Genomic DNA, 20064 nt, shown 5'->3' with positions numbered 1-20064 from the left:
CGGCCTTTTGTCTTTATCCCTTTAGATTTCTGAGATTTTACATAAAAAACAATTTCTTTCTTTTTTAACAAACCTTTTCTTCGTGTGCTTAAAAACACAGAGTTCGGCATCCGCGCGTCAGCCGTCGGTATGCAAGAGTCAGGGAAATCAACCATTTACATTATACAAAAATCAGCTGGAAGTCTCATCTTGATCCAAATATTTTCAAATTATTTTTAAAGCATCAAAACAGGTTTAAACTTGAGGCTTAGTCGCAGCTGACACGCGGCTGCTGAGCCCTGTCAAAACATCTGGAATATTTCTCAGGGAAGTAATTACTTTATTTTCAAACATACTTTAACTTTAACTTTTTACCCCTCTAAAACCAGCAAATACTTTACATGTTCATTATTGCAAAAAACGTTGGATGCAAAAAAAACTTTTCCATTATGCCATCAAAACCGATTAATAACCGCTGAATTAGAACCAGATCTCAGCCATACTAAAAAATAATATATAGCATCGTATAACAGACAATTTTCCACGAATATTAAAGTAAATATCTGGCTCATAAAACTAGTTTAAATCTTAGATTTTTCATTTTAATATCCGTGGAAAGCTGTCTATAATACCATGCGATAAATAAATATTGAATTAAACAAAACACATTTTTAGAACCTTGGCGCGAATACTAATGGCGCGGCGGACAGCGGTAAATACCTTCCGGAGGAGATCAAACAGCGGGAGTATATTGAGGGTGGCGGGCTCGGTCTCCCCGGGGCCGCAGAGCACGCCAAGAATCCTGATATAATACCCCACCCCCTGGAGGAGGAAACTTTTGTCAATTATGATCAGGAACTTAAGATGCTTAGGATACATAATTCCTATCTAACTTTTGTTTTATTACTTCCTATTTGGACTTATTTATTTTGGCTTGTACTAGATTCGGCTCATCCGCTGAACAGTGAACCAACCATTTATTTGCACGAACTTTGTCTGGAAATCTTAACTGTATATTGTAATAATAAGTAAAGGCATTCCCCCTACTCAACTATTTATGTCGTACACTTGACATAACAGAAGTAGTATCCATTTTTAAGTCTTCGTGACGCGGTGTTGGGTCGACATTAAAACATATCACCTTCCTGAGAACGAGCGAATGCGGGTTTGAACGATAACACTTTATTTAGATACATCATAAAAGTTAAGAATAATAGTCGAATCATAATAAATATGTCATTTTTGATTTTCATTTTAATGAAAGTAAAATCTCAACATTCTAACACAGTCTAGTTTGTTGCACATTTATGTAAAATATATTAATATAAACAATAAGGTGGGTTGATATTGGAATCAGTGAATTTATAAAATTGGCCAATATAATATAGCTCTTTATATCAGAGAAAATTGTATTTTAAATTTAAAATATGTTTTAATAAGCTTCGCAGATATAAAAACAAAAATCATTATTTTTGAAGATAGTGACGTCATGTAAGGTTTCGTGATTTTTCAAAAAAATATTAAATATATGTATTTTTTTCTGTTTAGCTACTAAACGGTTAAATCTACATAAAAAATTAACCCATTTTTGAATTAGTCAACCCTAAAAACCCCCATTTCGATATATAATAATTATTACTTCACACATAGATTTACAGAAATATTAGAAATTGCCCTATAAACTGACTATTAAGAATAAGGTAGGTTAAGATACGACAATTAGTATATAATACGTAAGGGATTCAGCACTAATAAAATGTTTCTTTAAGCTGGTTAATATAACAATGAACCCCCAACCACCCCCTCTTTCCCTCCCCTCCTAATGTAGGAATGACCTGACCAATAAATTATATAAATATTAGCAACCTTAATTGACAAAAAACTTTCCCTTCTGATAAAATCCACATATTCTATATCCATTAATTGTTTTCAGCGAAGCTACTCTATAATTTACTTTGTATGTCTGTCAGTCAGTCTGCCAAAAACTTCAAGTGCTATTATCGTATTTTAATGCAGAGTTTACCAAATAATATTTATCCACAGAAAGGTAATTTTGTTTTTCAAATTATTGTTCATTGTCAAATCCCTTAAGAAGATAGCTGGTATAATGGAACTTGTTCCTTATTTTAATGGTTGTTATGATTTTTTTAATGGTTTTTATGATTATTAATTTATTACAGGTACCGAAAGTTTTATAACCTTGTTGGTTCTGAAACTATGGGTAACTCGTAATTTATTAAACTTTGATTAGTTTGTTTATAATCATTGGAATGTATAACTTTTTATTGTCCATTGTCATATCCCTTAAGATCCCTTTAATTGTAGCTTTAAATATATTTTCTCTTTAATAACAGGGATGGAGGGGACATTGGAATATTATTTATACTGGTCCCCAATATTTCATAAAATAATATCATTTGTTGGCTTTACAAATTTACAATGTTTAACTTTTCCATCAATGATTTTAACTTACATTGGGCAATTTAAATTTATTAATCATCCATTGTCTTATCCCTTAACATCCCTTATGTTAAACTCTTGGTAAACTAATTATTTTAATAACCTATGTCTCTCAGGGATAAAAGGAGATTAAGACTATGGATGATAAATTGATATACATTATACATTCCCAATGATGATAAACGAAATTATTGGCTAAAAAGTTTGAACACTACTATTTTGGAAACAATGAATCAAAATTTAATAAAAATACTCAAAATAATTCTTAAGCTGAATCTATCATGATACACAATTGCATCCATGAAAATAAGTGGAATAGAATATTTATCAGTTCCCACTTCCCTAAAAATCATAGTAAGGGGGGATGGAGGGGTGTTAAAACTTGATGCAAGACAAAAATAAAAGGAAAAATCATGACTTTATTATTATAATTAAATAAAATACAGCCATCTTTTAAAAAATGAAAATATTATGATATTTGATAAAAAAAAATGTGTTGTATCTTTTTAGATATCCTTTCCAGCTAATTTATTTTCAGGTTATCGTTTTTGTGGTTAAATTTACGTGCATTTTGATAGGTTTACCATTATTGTGGCTTAAAAAATAAGAAAGTTAGGATTTTGAGCTTCTACATCAAAACAGCGAATTTTGGATTAGCTGCGCGAAAATTGTTATTTGATTTAAAATGATTTTTTAAGTTTCAGGGCCTTTGAAATACACATTTACAGCTTGGCCAACTTGAAAAAATGTGAAAATCAAAAAAAAGGGTGAAATCAACCCGCCTTAATAAACAAGGATGACAACATCCATAAAAGCGAAGCACTGAAACGGTAGGACAAACAGACATTAACACTTGTATAGTTTCAGAACTGAATAATCAGAATATAAAAGTATAAGAGTCGAAGCAAAATTGTAAGTAAAATTTGTTGAAAAACTGCTTGATACAGGATAATGTTTATAGACATATTTACATTTTTAGAACTTGATAATATAGTTGCTTCGCTTATAATATTGTACTTTGTTGTCCCAGGAATCAATTTACCAAAAATCAGATCAAACAAATGATTAGATCACATAAAAATTTGTTGTTAAAAAAGTAGAAAATCAACATGTTTAAAATGGACGTACGGACATTCTGATAATGATTATAAAGTTGCTACGCTTTCTAAATCGTATTTAACTACTACAGGAATCACCATGCAAAGTTTGAAGTCGATAGAACAATTCTAGGATCTACTGCAGTTCACGGTAAAATATTGCTGGTAAGCAATATTTCCAAAAATCTATGACTTTTAAAGGCTTCTAGCTGCCAAACGGCTGAACGAACAGATCATGCCCGCAAACTGTTTTAAGCAGCATAAGAAGGCCTACAAATAATTTGGAATAGCCATAAATCAATAATGCATAATTATCTCGCAGTGCAGAGAAATGCGAGAAAAAGACATATTTTACGCGTTTTTTCTTCAGTGAAGCTTTCCCTGTGCATAATTGGATCTTGGCTATTCCAGATTATTTGTAGGCCTTCTTAATGCCACTTAAAATGGTGTGCGGATATGATCTGTACGTTCAGCCGTTTTGCAGCTAGCAGCCTTTAAAATTCATAGATTTTTTGAAATATTGCTTACCAGCAATATTTTACTGTGAACTGCAGTAGATCCCAATTCTAACATGCCTAAATTAACGAAAAAAAGCTATCTATCACGGACGGACCTACCATAATTATAGAAAAGCTTCGCTTTTTAAAAAGTAAAGAAATGCTTGTCAAACATTTCTTTTATAAAATATATTTTCTTTTATGTATAATTTAACAAAGATGACAACATGTGTAAGTAGAGAAGCACTAAAATAAATCAAATATTTAACTTCCCAGAAAGGTAACAACTTTAGATATAATTTTAGAGATGTTTCGCTTATAACATTGTACCTTGATGTCCTAGGAATCTTAATGCTAAAAATCAAATGAATTCGATAATAATATCATACAAATTGTTGTAAAAATCAGTATGTTTTAAATTTACGTAAAGACTTTTTGGTAACGATTATAGATTTGCTACGTTTTCCAAATCGTACCTAATCATTATAGGAATCTCCATGCAAAGTTTGAGATCGATCGGACAACTTTAACATGTCTAAATTAACGAAAAGAGCTTCTGATGGACGGAACCTAATAATAGAAAAGAATTGCTTTTAAAAATATACACGTAGACGAGACATTTTCAGTGTGTGTACTCCACCACCTTATTTTCACCATGAATGAACAAAATAAATTAAAAAATAAACACTTTTTAGGAGCACAGCTTCCTTACAATATTGAATTTTCACCAGTTGTCATCTTTAGAAATTCCTCTAAAATTGAAGCATGTTTATTGTAACTGTAAGTCACTCCATAATGCTATGATAGAAATATGATTTATCAACTTAGTTACTTGATAGTAAAGTCAATTAATTTCGTCTTTAATTCGACCCTGAAGACTTTTGTTTTCTTGAAAGCTTTGCAACGTGTGAATAATATCACTCTTGTTTTTTTAATAAAGAATATCCTTTAGTCGTCGGGGGATAGGATTTATCCTTTTATCTGAGAGGGTATTAAGTGATTAACTTGTTCATAATTATCTTCAAACATAAACAATAATAACAGTTTTCTTTTGATCATAAAATATTCTAATTTTGTTTTTGGATTATAACTTGTCTTTCCTTCTAGCCTATAATTTATTTTGCTTAACTCAGATATTTGAAAAATAAATATCCAAAAAAGAATGACAACATCCATAACTGGAGAGTAACATAAACATAGAATTATTTAGTAAAACATCAAGAAAAAATAATGAACGGATAAATCCTTATAATAAAGAAGGAGGATCTGTGTGTATGTGTGTATGTCTGTGCCTCTCACAAACAATTGTAACAATATGGTTCTTCTTTATAATGTGGCTCTTCATAGGTCCTGGGAAGGTTTTAACTGTTTTGGGTGAGGTTACCACCACCCTCTCAAGAGAAATCGCCCTTAGTTAACTAATAAAATAGATTTTCTCCATAGCTAATTTTCTTTACATGTCGTGAACATTTTACCATCAGATATCAAAGAATAAAATCTTCTCCCTAGTTAGCTTTATTTGAACTAAGACTGAAAAAGAAAGGCCAACGGGACAAAAAACTATAGAATTGCTCAGATGTCTGCGGAATCTTCACTAAAAATTCAGCTGTCCATCTTGAATAGAGATCGCGAAAATCACACAAACAAAATTATTCAACTTTACAATTACAAATTAGGTTAGAAAACTCAAAAAAGAAAAAAAATCACTTATCTTACAAAAAAAGTACGAGCTGATTAATTACAAAAAAATGATGAAAATTTTCCCACCGGCCATCTCATACAATTTTGTGATTTAAATGCATCTATATGATTTCACAGTTCTTTATTTCATTTATTTTCATATAATGTGCATTCCAGAGTTATTAAGAGAAGGTCTTAATTTGCCAGATTATTTTTTTATCACCAAATCTTTTTCCAAAAATTAGGTTAGAAGATATTGCAATTTAACATATCACATGTAAATTTTTTAACAGACAATTTGATAAATAATCAATTAGATTTAAACTAGTCTAAATCATATAAAAAGATCCGCCATAACCTTTAAATCACAATTCCCCTGAAAAAAATAAAATGTTCCTAATAGCATTGAACAGACAATGTATTGAATGGTTGATCACATGTCAGGGTAATCTTCACCTTTACTCTCAACTGTACCAACTGTACAGAAGGGTGTGTTTATGGACAAAGTGAGCTATAGAGAAGCTTTGCCAATAAAAAACGCACTTATGTAAGAGAAAGTCATTGGAAGAGTTGAACAAGACACATTTCTAATAATGCAAAAATATATTCAGATAAATACACAAAATATATGATGAAACGTATAGTTATAGTCATTAATAAACTTAGGTTCATCATAAATATCATGAAACATAGACGTCCAAGGTAATGGGGGGCAAGGTGTAATCACTCCTTTACCCCTCTCGAGTTTTGATACCCCACATTCCCTACCCCTCTCAAAATTTTAAATATTACATTAGATTACCCCACTCAAATCTGTAAAAACCCCCATTTTACCCCCCTCAAAATAAAAAAAAACTTGGACGTCCCTATCCTGGAAAACCCTCTTCCTTAATTTTTCTTCTTTCCAAATGCATGTGATTCCAAATTCCGCACACATCAGAACACTGAACAGATTTGTTGGCTTGGAAGACACAAGCTCACTCACAAACTAACACACCCACATTGTCGTATGTTATAAGCTTGTAACCTAGGGGTAGACATGAAAAATTGGTTGCAATCATGTATTTCCAGGCCCAGGCCTGCTGTGGGAGAGTTTGGGTGAAAGAAAATGAGTGGAGCATACAACCAAAGTGCATTTCCCAAACAACATAATTCTTGTACGTCCGTACAAAAATGCTGAAAAGCTATATTTAAGGAAGGAAGGGGACATTAGACCAGGGTTGGCATGGAAAGTCCAGGGCAGATTAAACCACATGGATTTTTTCTGGTTTTAACCACCAACAAAAATATATAGCAAAAGTCCACCTTAAAAAAAATGCTATTTTTGCCTCCAAAAAGGCCTAAATATCTACACATCTGTAATAAGTCTTTTTTTTGTTGTAAATACTAATGTTTATATACTGTTTTTCCCCAATAATCAACCAGTTAAAACTGGGCTTTTAAAAGTCCGCGGACTTTTATTAGAAAAAGCCAGATTTTTGCCAACCCTGCATTGGACTGTAAATTATTCTGGTCTCCAAATATTTTAAAACAGTTTCCCTTATTCATTGTCTTAAAAAACTTTGCATAAGTTATAAAATTTTGATTGGTTTGTACAAACTAGCAGTGTTCACACTTTTCCACCAATAATTGTAATCTTCTGAAGAGGTAACTTTATTTTATGTGTTTGGGTTGTATTTTTTACTTTAATTTATCATCTGATTATTGTGAGATCCCTTCAGTTTCACCAATGTTTAGGCCCCTTTAAAAAGCTATCTTATTTTTAACCGATTTTTCCCTACATATTATTTAATTTAGTTTCCTGTAATTGCCATCAATACAGAAAATATAAAATATTAAACTACCTGTTTTGACTGTAAAGCTCTTTAGTCTTGTAAAGATATAACTTTTCTTAAAAATATTAGAAAATTAATAAATTATATAGTGAATTATTAAAACAGATTTCTTTATGAATCAAAAGCTTTGTTATTGTCAAAAAAATAATGAAATATATATTTAGTCCCATCATTGATAATCATATTCAGAAAATATTTGTATACATGTAGGAAAACAATAACTAAGATAAACCCCTATGTATATAGTCCCATCAATTGCTAACCATATTCAGAAAATATTTGTATACATGTAGGGACACCATTACTAAGATAAACCCCTATGTATGTATATAGTCCCAACATTTGCTAACCATATTCAGAAAATATTTGTATACATGTAGGGACACCATTACTAAGATAAACCCCTATGTATATAGTCCCATCATTCGCTAACAATATTCAGGAAATATTTGTAGACATGTAGGGACACCATTACTAAGATAAACCCCTATGTATATAGTCCCATCAATTGCTAACCATATTCAGAAAATATTTGTATACATGTAGGGACACCATTACTAAGATAAACCCCTATGTATATAGTCCCATCATTCGCTAACAATATTCAGGAAATATTTGTAGACATGTAGGGACACCATTACTAAGATAAACCCCTATGTATATAGTCCCATCATTTGCTAACCTCAGTTAGGATTCCTTCTTCTTATACACACCAAAGAATGAAATAAAAGTTTATGAATTATCAACCTTTAAATAATATTACTTACTTACTAAATCTATAAATAATCTTACTAGCGGTTTCTCTTTTCAATCACTGAAACCTTCCTCTTGTTATAATATAAATCCCTTACTTTTAATTTATTCAATAAATATGAAATTTATCAAAAGGAATAACAATAGTAATTGTATTTCTTTTTTAAATGTCTAATATGTTTTAAGACCAAGAGGGGTATCTGCCTCCCTATTTGATAATTTTTCCTATGGTCACCCCACTCAAGACGAATATCTGCTTGCTTTCTATTATTATACTTTGATTTAATTACTTTGTCACTATTTAACATCAGGGAGAAAGGAAAATAATTGTTAAAAGAATCTACATCCCTTTCTTTTATGGAATTGTACTCAACAGAAGATTAATTTATTTGTGTCCATGTGTTCTTGCTCCTTCCTGAATGCATTAAAAGTATTAGCATCAAATGAATTCTAGATCAGATATTTACACTCTAATCCTACATAGTTAACAAACCCACAAATACACACACCCACACACACACACACACACACGCACACACCCACATATATATATATACTTTTCCAAGGACAAGGCCAATTTGATGAAGGGGGTAAAACTTTTTTTTTAGTTTCTTGGGTTTTGCACCGCTTTCTGTTTAAATAAGCGCTCTTTATTTAACCTTCAGCCAAAGTTAACAGTAGAGATTGATTTTAATTTCTACTGTATATAATACTAGTGGTTGCGCCCCTAGCATTTATTCTAAGAAAATAGAGAGGCTAGAAAATTAGCCTAAAACCATTTCAAAGCTTTTAACTAAAAACAAAATAGGTGAAAACCATCAAAGGAACTATGTGAAGCTAACCTAAAATAGAGAACCCAATCGGTTCAGTAGTTATCTTAAACTTTAAACAATAAGACCTTATCCTTAGATAAAAATAACAGGATCTCTGTCTGTCTGTTTGTCTGTACCGAAGGATCTCGCTAACTACTGAACCGTTTCGGTTCTCCTCTACAGTGTAGCTTCTCAGAACCTAGCAGGAGAGAATAAAAAAATCATATTTTTAAGAATTAGTTAAAAACTTAATTAGTAAATGTAAGTTTCAAGTTTTACTAAAAATGAATCAACCATCAAGAAATATAGAAATAAGTCCCCGTTTCAGAATATTTTCATATTTGAAAATAGAAATATTGGGACTGAAATCAGCGTCATCATAACACTCCCTATTTTCAATTGTAGTTTTAAAAAGAAGTTTTTTTGGAAGGTGGTAATTTTTTGAATGGCGATTTCTCTTTGGGGTCGTGGTACCCAACCCCCCCAAAATAGTTATAAAACTTACCAGGACACATGAGAAGGTATACTATAAAGCAGAACAAAAACGGTTCAGTGGTTAGCGACATCATTCGACACAGACACAGACACACACTCACAATTTGATTTGGAAAATCTTGATGTCTATATTAAAGGCGGTGTAACTCACTTTAACGTACTATCATTCTAATATACACAGTTTATAGATAAGCAACGCTAATAGAAATAGGATCACGTTTTATTTTAATAGCTCTTGAAAATATTGAGGTCAAATTTTAATTGAAAAATTTTTTCTGAATTAATTTTGCACCTTTTCAACTAACCCTCCATTAATTTTTTTATTAAAAATACAAAATATTATTATTATGGAATCGCTGATATTCTAGTATTCTAGCAAAAAGAATGTGTTGGTCATAGTAATCGATATATTATCAATTGGATGTTGCACATGATTTTCATGTTGAAGTGATGATCGCAGCAAAACACCCCATCCACACCCTTCAATGACCAACTGACCAATAAAGGAGGTACCATTAGTAAGCAAAACTGACGACAAATTTTACCCTGTCAATATATCCACGAATATCATATATCCATCGCCAAATGTTGATGTAAATAATATTTACTAAATATAAATCTTGATTATCAATGATAGGTCATCCATTTACACTTTTGTTTAATTCAATAGGGTTGACGTAAGACCATATTTTTACAAGTAAAATGGATTTATTATTGGATCTTACGTCAGATTATCATGTACGCTATTAAAGTGATTTTGCAGCTGGCTAAAAGTAAGATACCACCAATTTATCCACTTACCATATCCACTTCCCTCCTACTAGATAACAAACTGAACAACCTGAACAATAAATGACATCCATGTTTGCAACCTAAATGACGTCAAATTTTCCACTGTCAAAATATTCACGTATATTCTATCTCCATCTTCAAGTAATACAATATATCCAAGCAAATTAAAATACTGAACCTAGGTAAAGTGTCTGACTCAGATTATGACGTCAAATAAAATTAACCAATGAGAGGCAACTATAAATTTTACCATTGTTCAATTCCAGTGTATACTGGCCTCTCATTGGTTAATTTTTTTGACGTCATAATCTGAGTCAGACACTTTTACTAGGTTCTAAAATACTGCATATTTATTGAAAGCATCTTAAACTACCAGGAGAAGATTGTAATAGCTCTGATTGTTGGCATCAGTATTGTTCTTGTTGGAGTTATATTCACCATCTTCATCAGACTCTACAGAAATTACAGGTATTGTTATACAAACTACATTTTCTTTACCAATTTCCTAGAATTTTATTTTTGATTATTGTCACTGTTGGTTTTATTGTTGCTTACACATTATAATATATTTATTAATACTTTGATGTTACACCAGGTTATCTTGTACTCTAATAAAGTGAATCCCCCATCCCCTCTTTTTTTACTGGATGAAAGAACTGACCAATAAATGATGTCAATATCCATTTTAATCATTGACCTATCTCTGAATTTCAACAGAGAAAAAACAGGATAAACCAGTAAAAATATCATTTTTTTTGGCTTCAGACACTATCAAAGTTTTGAGATTTCGTCAATAAAAAATGCAGCTCTGATATCTGAAAGCGATCTTTTATAGAAAAATATATAGAAATCGTACTTTCAAGAGATAGAAAATTAATCTGATAAACAACTTACATAGCACAGTAACGACAAGCCAATTACAATTATCCTTATTAAAGTAACAGGATATATATTAAGCTATAAAAATTGGAAAGAATTTTAATGAATATAATAGATTTGAAATCTGCATAAAATTTTAAGGAATTTTTATAAAATTCGTTTTTTGTATAATTCTTTATCTATAAGCGCAAATACAAATTAAGTTAAATAATTTTGACATCTGGGATTGGTGGATTGAAAACTATCTGCGCCCTGATTGGAGAAGCTTAAGTTACGTACATCATTCAACCAATTAGAGCGCAGGTAGTTTCCAATCCACCTATCCTATTGGTCAAAATTTATTAACTTAAATTGGATTTGCGCTTTTAAATAATGAATTATATAAAAAATCCTTAAAATTTTATGAGATTTCAAATCTATTATATTCATTAAAATTCTTTCCAATTTTTATAGCTTAATATATATGTATGTGGGTGTGTAGCGAGGGATGATGCTGTGAGTATTGGTGCAAAAAATGGGGACATGATTCCAGTGACGTCATATTTTTCTTTCCCGAAAAAGGGAAGGGGGGAAGAAAATCTCTTCAAAAGAGATGGGGAAAACCCCCTTTTCTTCCATATCATTTTTTCTTCCCCCCTTCCCTTTTTCGGGAAAGAAAAATATGACGTCACTGGAATCATGTCCCCATTTTTTGCACCAATACTCACAGCATCGCGAGGGATCTTTCGTACCAATAATCGAATATAATTTTCCTTTACAATAAAGCTTCTCATAGGTCCCGAAAAGGTTTATAACTATCATTGAGGAGAGTACTATTATCCTCCCAAGAGAAAGCGCCCCTAGAAAAAACCCATATTTTTTTTGTTTTTCGTTTGAAAAATAAAATTAGGAGTGGAGAGCCGATTCCAATCTCCCCCCTCTTCCCCCCCCCCCCATTCAACCAAGTTACCCAATAGATAATATGCTTTTAGAATCTTCTAAAAGACTATATTATCAGTTAAGGAAGGGAAATTGGACTGTAAATTAAATTAACACTTATTTGTTGACTAGTCTTTTGTGATTTATTTTTTTTGATTGATTGATGATAGGGTATTACAATGATTCATGATAGGGTATTACAATTGGGTGTCCAATAATGTCAAAATTAAAAGGGGCCATTTTTTATGTTAATTGAATGGGGGGGGGGGGGGGGGGTACATTAATTTATTGTCGCTTAAAAACCTTTTTAATTATTATCATCTTAAAAATTTGACCTTTGTACGAACGTTTTAAAAGCTAGAGATGTTCAGCTAGGAATTGTTCAGCTAGGAATTGTTTCATTTTTATCTTTAATATATTCCTCCCTCTCCCCGACATAATCTTGTCTGTAAAAGTTTTATGGAAAAAATATTATGTAACCTTCTCTATATTTGAACTGTCTTCAATTTAATAAAATATTTCAATTAAGAAATTAAAGATTATTCTTTCCTATTCTGTTTCAAGTTTTTAACTTTATGCTTTATCAACTTTTATCTTATTTTGAAAAGCGAGGATTTTCTATTGGTCGGTTCGTCTGTCCAAACCGGATAGCTCTTATATGAATATAGATAAAACATTTTTGAATTATTGAATTGATACCAGTTTTGTTAGCCCGGACATTTTGTCCCTCGCAAATAACAAAACTAGTTTCAAATCATTTTTTATTTTGATATCAGTGGAAAGCTGTCTATAATATGATTTAATATATAACTATAACTCAAAGGTTTATTAAAAATATTGGCAAGTAATAATTTTACTGTTCAGGACGAACCATGAGATAACGAGTATTGTATCTACACCTCATACAGGTACAATTTACAAAGTAGATAGATAGGCATACACATCAAGAAATGTACTAAAGGGAAAATTAGGTTTTAAATAGCACATACAAATGCATAGCATACGGTTATAGGGTTACTAGTAGTTGCTACCCTAGTATCTCACTATTAGAGGAAGCAGCTTATAGTGTCTCCAAAAAAGTGGACAAATTTACAACTCTTGGCCAAACTTTCGCGATTGACGTCATATTAGGAGGGAATATGACGTAATTCGGCATAGTTTGGCAAAACGTTGGAACATTTGTTAACTTTTTTGAGAAACTATAAACTAATTAGTAATTGAGTGGGAAGATAAAATAGCCTAAAACATCCCAGGAGCCATGAACAAAGCCCTATGTTGGAGATCTGACGACACACACAAAAAAACTTTCATAGTTTTCGGAATTTTGTATCTTTAAAATTCCTTTACATAATCCTCATTTGTACTTATTTGGTTAATTTTGCAAAAATCTAATTATCTTATCATAAGAATGATAATTATATAACAAAACATAAAATTTGCTTTTCTAATAAAATACCTTTATGTAGCTCCTTTTCAAAATATTAAAAAAACATACAAGAGGTTTAAATAATTGTAATTGAGCTACAAATTTATCATAAATTAAGATATTTTAATCTAATTAATTAAATCAGATCTTGGTAGTAGCCATATTTAGAATAATGGATATAGAATACATGGAAAATGTGACAGGAGATTTTTTGTAGTCAATTAAAGGTTGCTCATATAGTCCTCAGCTATTGGTCAATATGTTCTTCCATTGTAAACTATTGTCGCCTTTCTGCAGCCAGCTGCAGCAATTATATGTTTTTGCTGAAGATTATTCATTGTGGTTCAGCTGTTTTGTTGCAGATGATTTCAAAGCGGAAACGGCTTGTAAAATATAGGGTAGCTAAATACTACTGTGGCTGCAGAGTCAGAATTTAATTAAGTATAAAATTTGAACAATTGAAGAAATTAGCTGAGTATTAATTTATTCCTCATTTTTCAAATAAGATTTTTCCCATTTCACCTCTATAAAAGATTATTTTTTTTTTCTCAAAAAAGCAATGAAAGTAAAGAATCTATTTTATGCATTGATTTTTATTGCTGGTAACGGGTTAGATTATGAATTTGTCATGTCAAATTCTGAGGAAATATCGAGAAAATATTCCTGAGTGGATTGAATATCTGATTGTGGCGTGTTTTGTGTGTCTGCAGGCAGCGAAGCACAATAATATTAAACAAAAATCCAATACTCCAAGTCAAAACAAAACTAAATTCTCTCCACTTCTTATATTTCTTTCATCAACCATTACACCATGGAACTTTGGTAGAGTTTTTAATACAAGTAAATTGTGTTGTCTTAAAATTCTTACCTCATAGTTTTATTATCAGTAACTTAATTTTTACGTATGTATGTCAATTAACATACAAACCAACTAAAAACAAAATCTTAACACAAATTAAAATTCAGTACTAATTTTTCTTTAAAGCAAATGAATTCAAAAACTTGTTTAAAATTATACAGATAATAAAAAGCTACATTCCTATGTTTTGAAGTTATACTACATTCCTTTCTCCGCAGAAATTGCTTGTATTATCCACTGTGCTTTTTTGATCACTTCCCCTACCTTCTTCGTTTTTCTTCCGGACAATAAACAGTTGCAGATCTTACAACATTTTACAAAGTCTTTCCTTAATTCCTTCTGAAATTGTTAAATTTCTCGCATCGTATTATAAACGGCTTTCCGCGGATATAGAGTGTACAATTAAAAGATTAAAACTAGTTTTTTAGGACCGAGGTGCCGAAGGCACCGGCTAAAAAAACTGGTTTTAATCTTTTGATTGTTCATTTTTATATCCGTAGAAAGCTGGATATAATACGATGCTAGACATAGTTTTTTCGTATGAATGAGTACCGGTTCCTATCCACCGGATTCGAATGAATACGAGAGCATTTTTTTATAACATTTATATAAATTTTAAACATTAGGCCAAATCCTATACAATTTATTAAGCTAGCCGAACAAAAATGTATGGTTGAGGAAACTCCTTGGCTAGCATAAGAAATTTTATAGGATTTAGCGCATTTACTTTTAATTTTAATACAAACTATCCACAGAGAACTGTCTATAAAAAAATACATATATAGATGACTTTTTAGGGCTTAAAAAAAGCACGCAGGAAATACACCGCTCTAACTGCCATAAGTAGATCCAATACAACAAATTTGAAGCCTCTAGATTCAATAACATAAAAGTTATTGGTATTTTAGGGAGTTAAAAACTTTTCCAGCCCTCGTACCAGAAGTTTCAATATTAAATTACACCAGCTAGAAGCAAAATTATATGAAGTTTTACTTACATATATAGATGACTTATTAGTTTTTTTAAAACTTGTTTCAAATTGGCTTTAGATCTCCAACTGAAAACCCTTTTTTGTTGCTTCCAGTAAACTGAACAGAAAATATGATAACCTAGATTAACAAAACAATAATATTACACAATTTTATATAAATTCAATAAACAACAAAAAGAAATTTTTTTTTTTAGATTTTACATTTTAATTTTGAGAAAAAGGTTTTTAAATGTAAATATAAAAGAAAACATATTTAGAATATTACAGACACATTTATAACGTCTATATTAGAGTTGTTTCCTTTAATTCTTTTTGAAAGCGTAGCTTTTCAAAATTTCAAGTTTTAATCGTTATGGAAACTGACATAATTGTAACAAAATTTCCTTTTAACCCAAAAAGGTTATAAGCCCATATATCTATTTAATCTAATTTGAAGACTTGTGCTTAATTTCATGTTTAGTATATAGCTTCGAATTTTTAGATATTGTTCTCCTTGTCCTGTTTAAAATTTTGGGTAAGGTGTTAAAGTCTTAAAGGGGAGAAAGGGTGTTGTGGAGTATTTAATATCAATTTACCCCAGCTGTGTTGCAATATTAAAGTATTAGTAGCAGCTTAAAAGCTTTAAAATTGGATTTTGCACTTTTTAACTGCATAATTTTATATACATTATCAATGCTTCCCCTTGCGACTATCTTATCAAGAACTGTGCCACTGAAATCGATTTATTATTACTAGGATGCTGCATCAAATTTTTTATGTGCTCTGGTAAATTGATACACGCAGCTGGCTAAAAAAATAACAATAACCACTATCCAACTCCTTTACCCCATCTCCTATAATCCTAATAAATGAGGTCCATATAAGGAAGCTAAGTTTATGACAAATTTTACCCTGTCAAATTGTCAATATATCCACGTATATCCTATTTCCATTGCCATTGATGAATGATGTAAAATTTAGGGTAGGTAGGAAAAAAGTGGATTAAGACGGGAATAAAAAGTTGGACATTTTTTATGCGTTGTTTTTATCCATGTGATTTTTATTACTATTTTTTGCATCTTCATTATTCCAGCTTATTTTTGTGCATATATCATGTGCATTAAATTAAACACAATTAGACAAAGTGGCCAGTCATTAGGTGGTTGGTTGCCGTAAAGATTATTAAAAGGATTATTTTTTATCCTAATCCATCGTGTAACCGACTTGATCCGGAAAAAGGATTTAGTCCACTAATGCATCAGCGGATCAGCCTACTTCATTTTTTTTCGAAGGAAAAAAATATAATTTCATAATTTAGTTTATGGTCTGGATTTTATTGAAAAGATCAGGGAAGGAGGAGTCATTGGGCTGTTAATTACACTAGTACCCAACGTTTTATAAACACTTTATCTTATTCTTTGGCTCAGAAACTTTGGGTAAATTTACTTAATTTGGATCCAATTGTTTTAATCTACAGAAATAATCTGGTTTGTTATTAATGAAAATGTATATCAATTTATTTTCCATTGTCTAAACCTTTAATCAAGATTTTTATTAAGTAAAGATTACATTTAAAAAATATCAATAAGTTAGAAAAAGAAGCTAAAAAAAATATTTAAGGATAATTTTGAGAAAAAAGGGCTTGATTCTAGTGTGGTATCTGCCTAGGGTAAGTGGCAGACACCAGAGTTCGAATAAAGACTACGGCAGTGTGAACAGACGTGGACACCTTACTATAGAGAAGCTACGCTTCTCTAGCATTCACTAGACAAGAATCAACATCTATTTCAGTTGTCACTTTATTGAAGGTGTAAAGGATACTGAAGCTATATACAACAAACAATAACTACATGGATAGGAATAAATGATCATAACATAAAAGCATTATAATACATATACAATAGTCAGTTTGGGCAATCATGATTCCCCATCCCTGGAAAGGGTGGGGGGATTAAGAATACAGTTAACCATAATATAAATACATATGGATTAGGAATAAAGATGGTTAAAGATAAATCATACAGTAAAACATAGATAATTGCAATGGTTAGGTAGATGGCTATCCCTGTCTGGGGCAGGCAGGATAGCCCATGGAGCAGCACAATAGGTAGATAAGCATAGAGGGGTTGAGTGGTAGGTCTGGGTACTAAAGAGGGAAGGTTTGATGATTACTTGTGACAACAACAGTCTGTGTGGGGGCAGGTTTAGATCCTTTATCCTCAGGGTTGAGGTGGTGCTGATAACTTGGTGGTTGAAGGGGAAGGTTCCGGTGCTTAAGATGGGAGAGGGAGGGGTAACACCCCTCCCTCCATTTGCAGGACAACTGAGAGATAAAATCAGTACCGTTATCTGACATCTTTTCAGGTGGCTTCATAATTGTAGAATAACAGGATTTAGCTAGGTGCGTAGCATCACTATAATGTCTTGGTTTCTGCATGGTCCAGAGCTGCCGCATACCACAACTCTCCCCTCGGAAGGCTGGAGGGGTTGTCTGCACCGCCAGACTTCCGACAGTGGTTGCGGCCTTCAGTTTGTTGTCCTTGTGGAATGGGTCCGCCAGGATACCAGTTGCTGGACGGTGGTGGACTCCAGCCCTCCCCAGGTCTAACGGAATCGGCTATATCTGCTGGAGTAGCTGGTCCTGTTGGATCTTCTGGCCGTTGGATGTGTACCTCTGAGGCCACCCTGGCAACCTCCAGGGGTGGCACAGCACATGAGGGGGCTTGGACCAACAGCCGCCTGGTGTACACCTCTGCAGGTTTCTCCACTGGGCTGGTGGTCTCCATCGTGTTGGTCACCTTGCTGCTGGCAGGCTGGCTACTGGATGCAGGCGCAGTTTCTTCGCCCTCGGGGCTGGTCAGGTTCATTCGGCTTCCAGGGTCTCTGTCAACGCGGGCAGGTGGTGGTTGGCATACTGTAGGAGCGTTGCCTCCTTCAGGCTCATTCTGGACATTGGCAGGGTGGTGCATGGCAATCCGACCTGCGGGGTAGGGAAAGGTAACAGTCCACCCTTTATGCCGGAGGCTGTCTTGGATCTGCAAGGGTGGCTCCGCTCTAGTTGGCTGGGAGACAGGCCCATCCACGGACACTGCTGCTAGTGGACTGGAGGCACAAGGCTCCGGATTTCCTCCCCTAGCCTGAAGGGGTCCAGGCACATTGTCTCCATCTTGGGTAGACATAATTGTTGGGGATCCTCTACTTCTATGGTTAGGCTCGGCACTTGGCGCATCTAGTTGTGTTACTCCCCAGGCAGCGGTCAAAGCTTCTTCAGTTTGGCTGGTAATGGCTGATACCCTGGCTCCTGGGGCAGATGCAGGGGGCGCAGGCAAGTTTGGCCCAGCCCAAACTTCCTGGTACACCAGTGCAATACAATTACCCTGGCTTGGTTGAGGGAGGTAGACAGCTGGATGCAGTTGAAGGTGAGGGACAGCTGGACTCTCCCTGCTGGCTGGGGGCTCTGGCTGGCTGGGGGTGACGGGTGTCACCCCTTCCTCTGGGGCTGCGGGCTCATTCCGGGGTCCAGGTATCTCGGTGGCGGCGACGGTTGTCGCCCCAGGCACCAGTGTGGGGGCGCTGGATAGCACCCCCCAGTCTTCACAGGGGTCCAGGTCTCTCGGTGGCGGCGACGGTTGTCGCCCCAGGCACCAGCGTGGGGCGCTGGATAGCACCCCCCAGTCTTCACAGTTGGCGGCGACGGTTGTCGCCCCAGACATCAGCTTGGTGGTGCAGGGAAGCACCTCTCGTTCCTTCCAGGTGGCGATGCCGGTTGGCGTCCCATACATCGACTCAGACTCGCTGGCTAGCGCCTCTTGCCTCTCCCACTCGGCGGCCGCCAGGGCCTCCCCGTACACCGTCCCGGTGGCGCTGGGTAGCGCCCCTCGGCTCTTGCTGGGGGTGACAGGGGTTACGGACACCGGTCCCCTGTGGTTGCGGCTGAGGTCCAGGCCAACCCGGTTGGGTTCAGCCGCTCCTCCCAGCACGTTGATCCTGGCCACCATGGTCCCAATCTGAGACACAGACTCCTGGGTAGCCGCGGCCCCAGCGGCGGCAGCTAGTTGGGGTGACGGCTGGGCATCTCCCTCCAGGTGGACCTGGGTGGCAGACTGGTTGCATGCAGGTTGTTGGGCGGCCTGGTGTTTCTTCGTTGCCCGGTCCCAACCGGTTCTACACTTGGCGGCTGTGTGGCCGTTGAAGCGGCAGCGCCCCTTCGTCCAGCTGGGTCCCATCAGGCCGGCTTCCCCAGGGTGTATCAACCTGCCAGGTCTCTCCTCCTCCAGTTGGGGCACCAGCTGACAAACAGGGTCTCCCCTACTAGGGGTCAGGCGGTGCTGGGCTGCTTGTGGTGGCTCCTTGGTTACATTCAGCCTCCTCCCCATACACACAGGTTCCTTCCATCCAACAGCGGCTCTCCTCCCCTGGGTGGCGAGGCCAGCCTCGGCCTTAGCTTCTGCAGGTGCTTCTCCACATGAGGGATCCTGCCTCTGGGTATGCCAGGTGGTTGGTAGCAAAGGCTGTTGATGGTGCCAGTCGGAAAGGGGGCTATGATCTCTGGGGGGTACCTGTGGCCAGTGTGTGGACAGGTACCCACAGGTGGACCAGCAAGGCCCAGAAG

At 34.7% G+C, this 20064-nt stretch overlaps 1 protein-coding gene across 1 annotated transcript in view; it reads left to right on the top strand.

Annotated features, from left to right (window-relative positions):
* Positions 1–20064, top strand: part of LOC145309228 (uncharacterized) — a 69370-nt gene that overhangs the window by 27829 nt on the left and 21477 nt on the right. The window contains exons 12-14 of the mRNA XM_080150326.1: positions 655–836; positions 10779–10868; positions 13062–13105. Coding sequence (XP_080006452.1) covers positions 655–836; positions 10779–10868; positions 13062–13105 — 316 coding nt within the window. The remainder of the gene's footprint in view (positions 1–654; positions 837–10778; positions 10869–13061; positions 13106–20064) is intronic.

Source organism: Acartia tonsa, chromosome 2, assembly GCF_053477335.1.
Source record: "Acartia tonsa isolate MP-2025a chromosome 2, ASM5347733v1, whole genome shotgun sequence".
NCBI lineage: Eukaryota > Metazoa > Arthropoda > Copepoda > Calanoida > Acartiidae > Acartia > Acartia tonsa.
The sequence above is the reverse complement of the archived record's forward strand: the minus strand, read 5'-3'. Positions and strand labels throughout refer to the sequence as shown.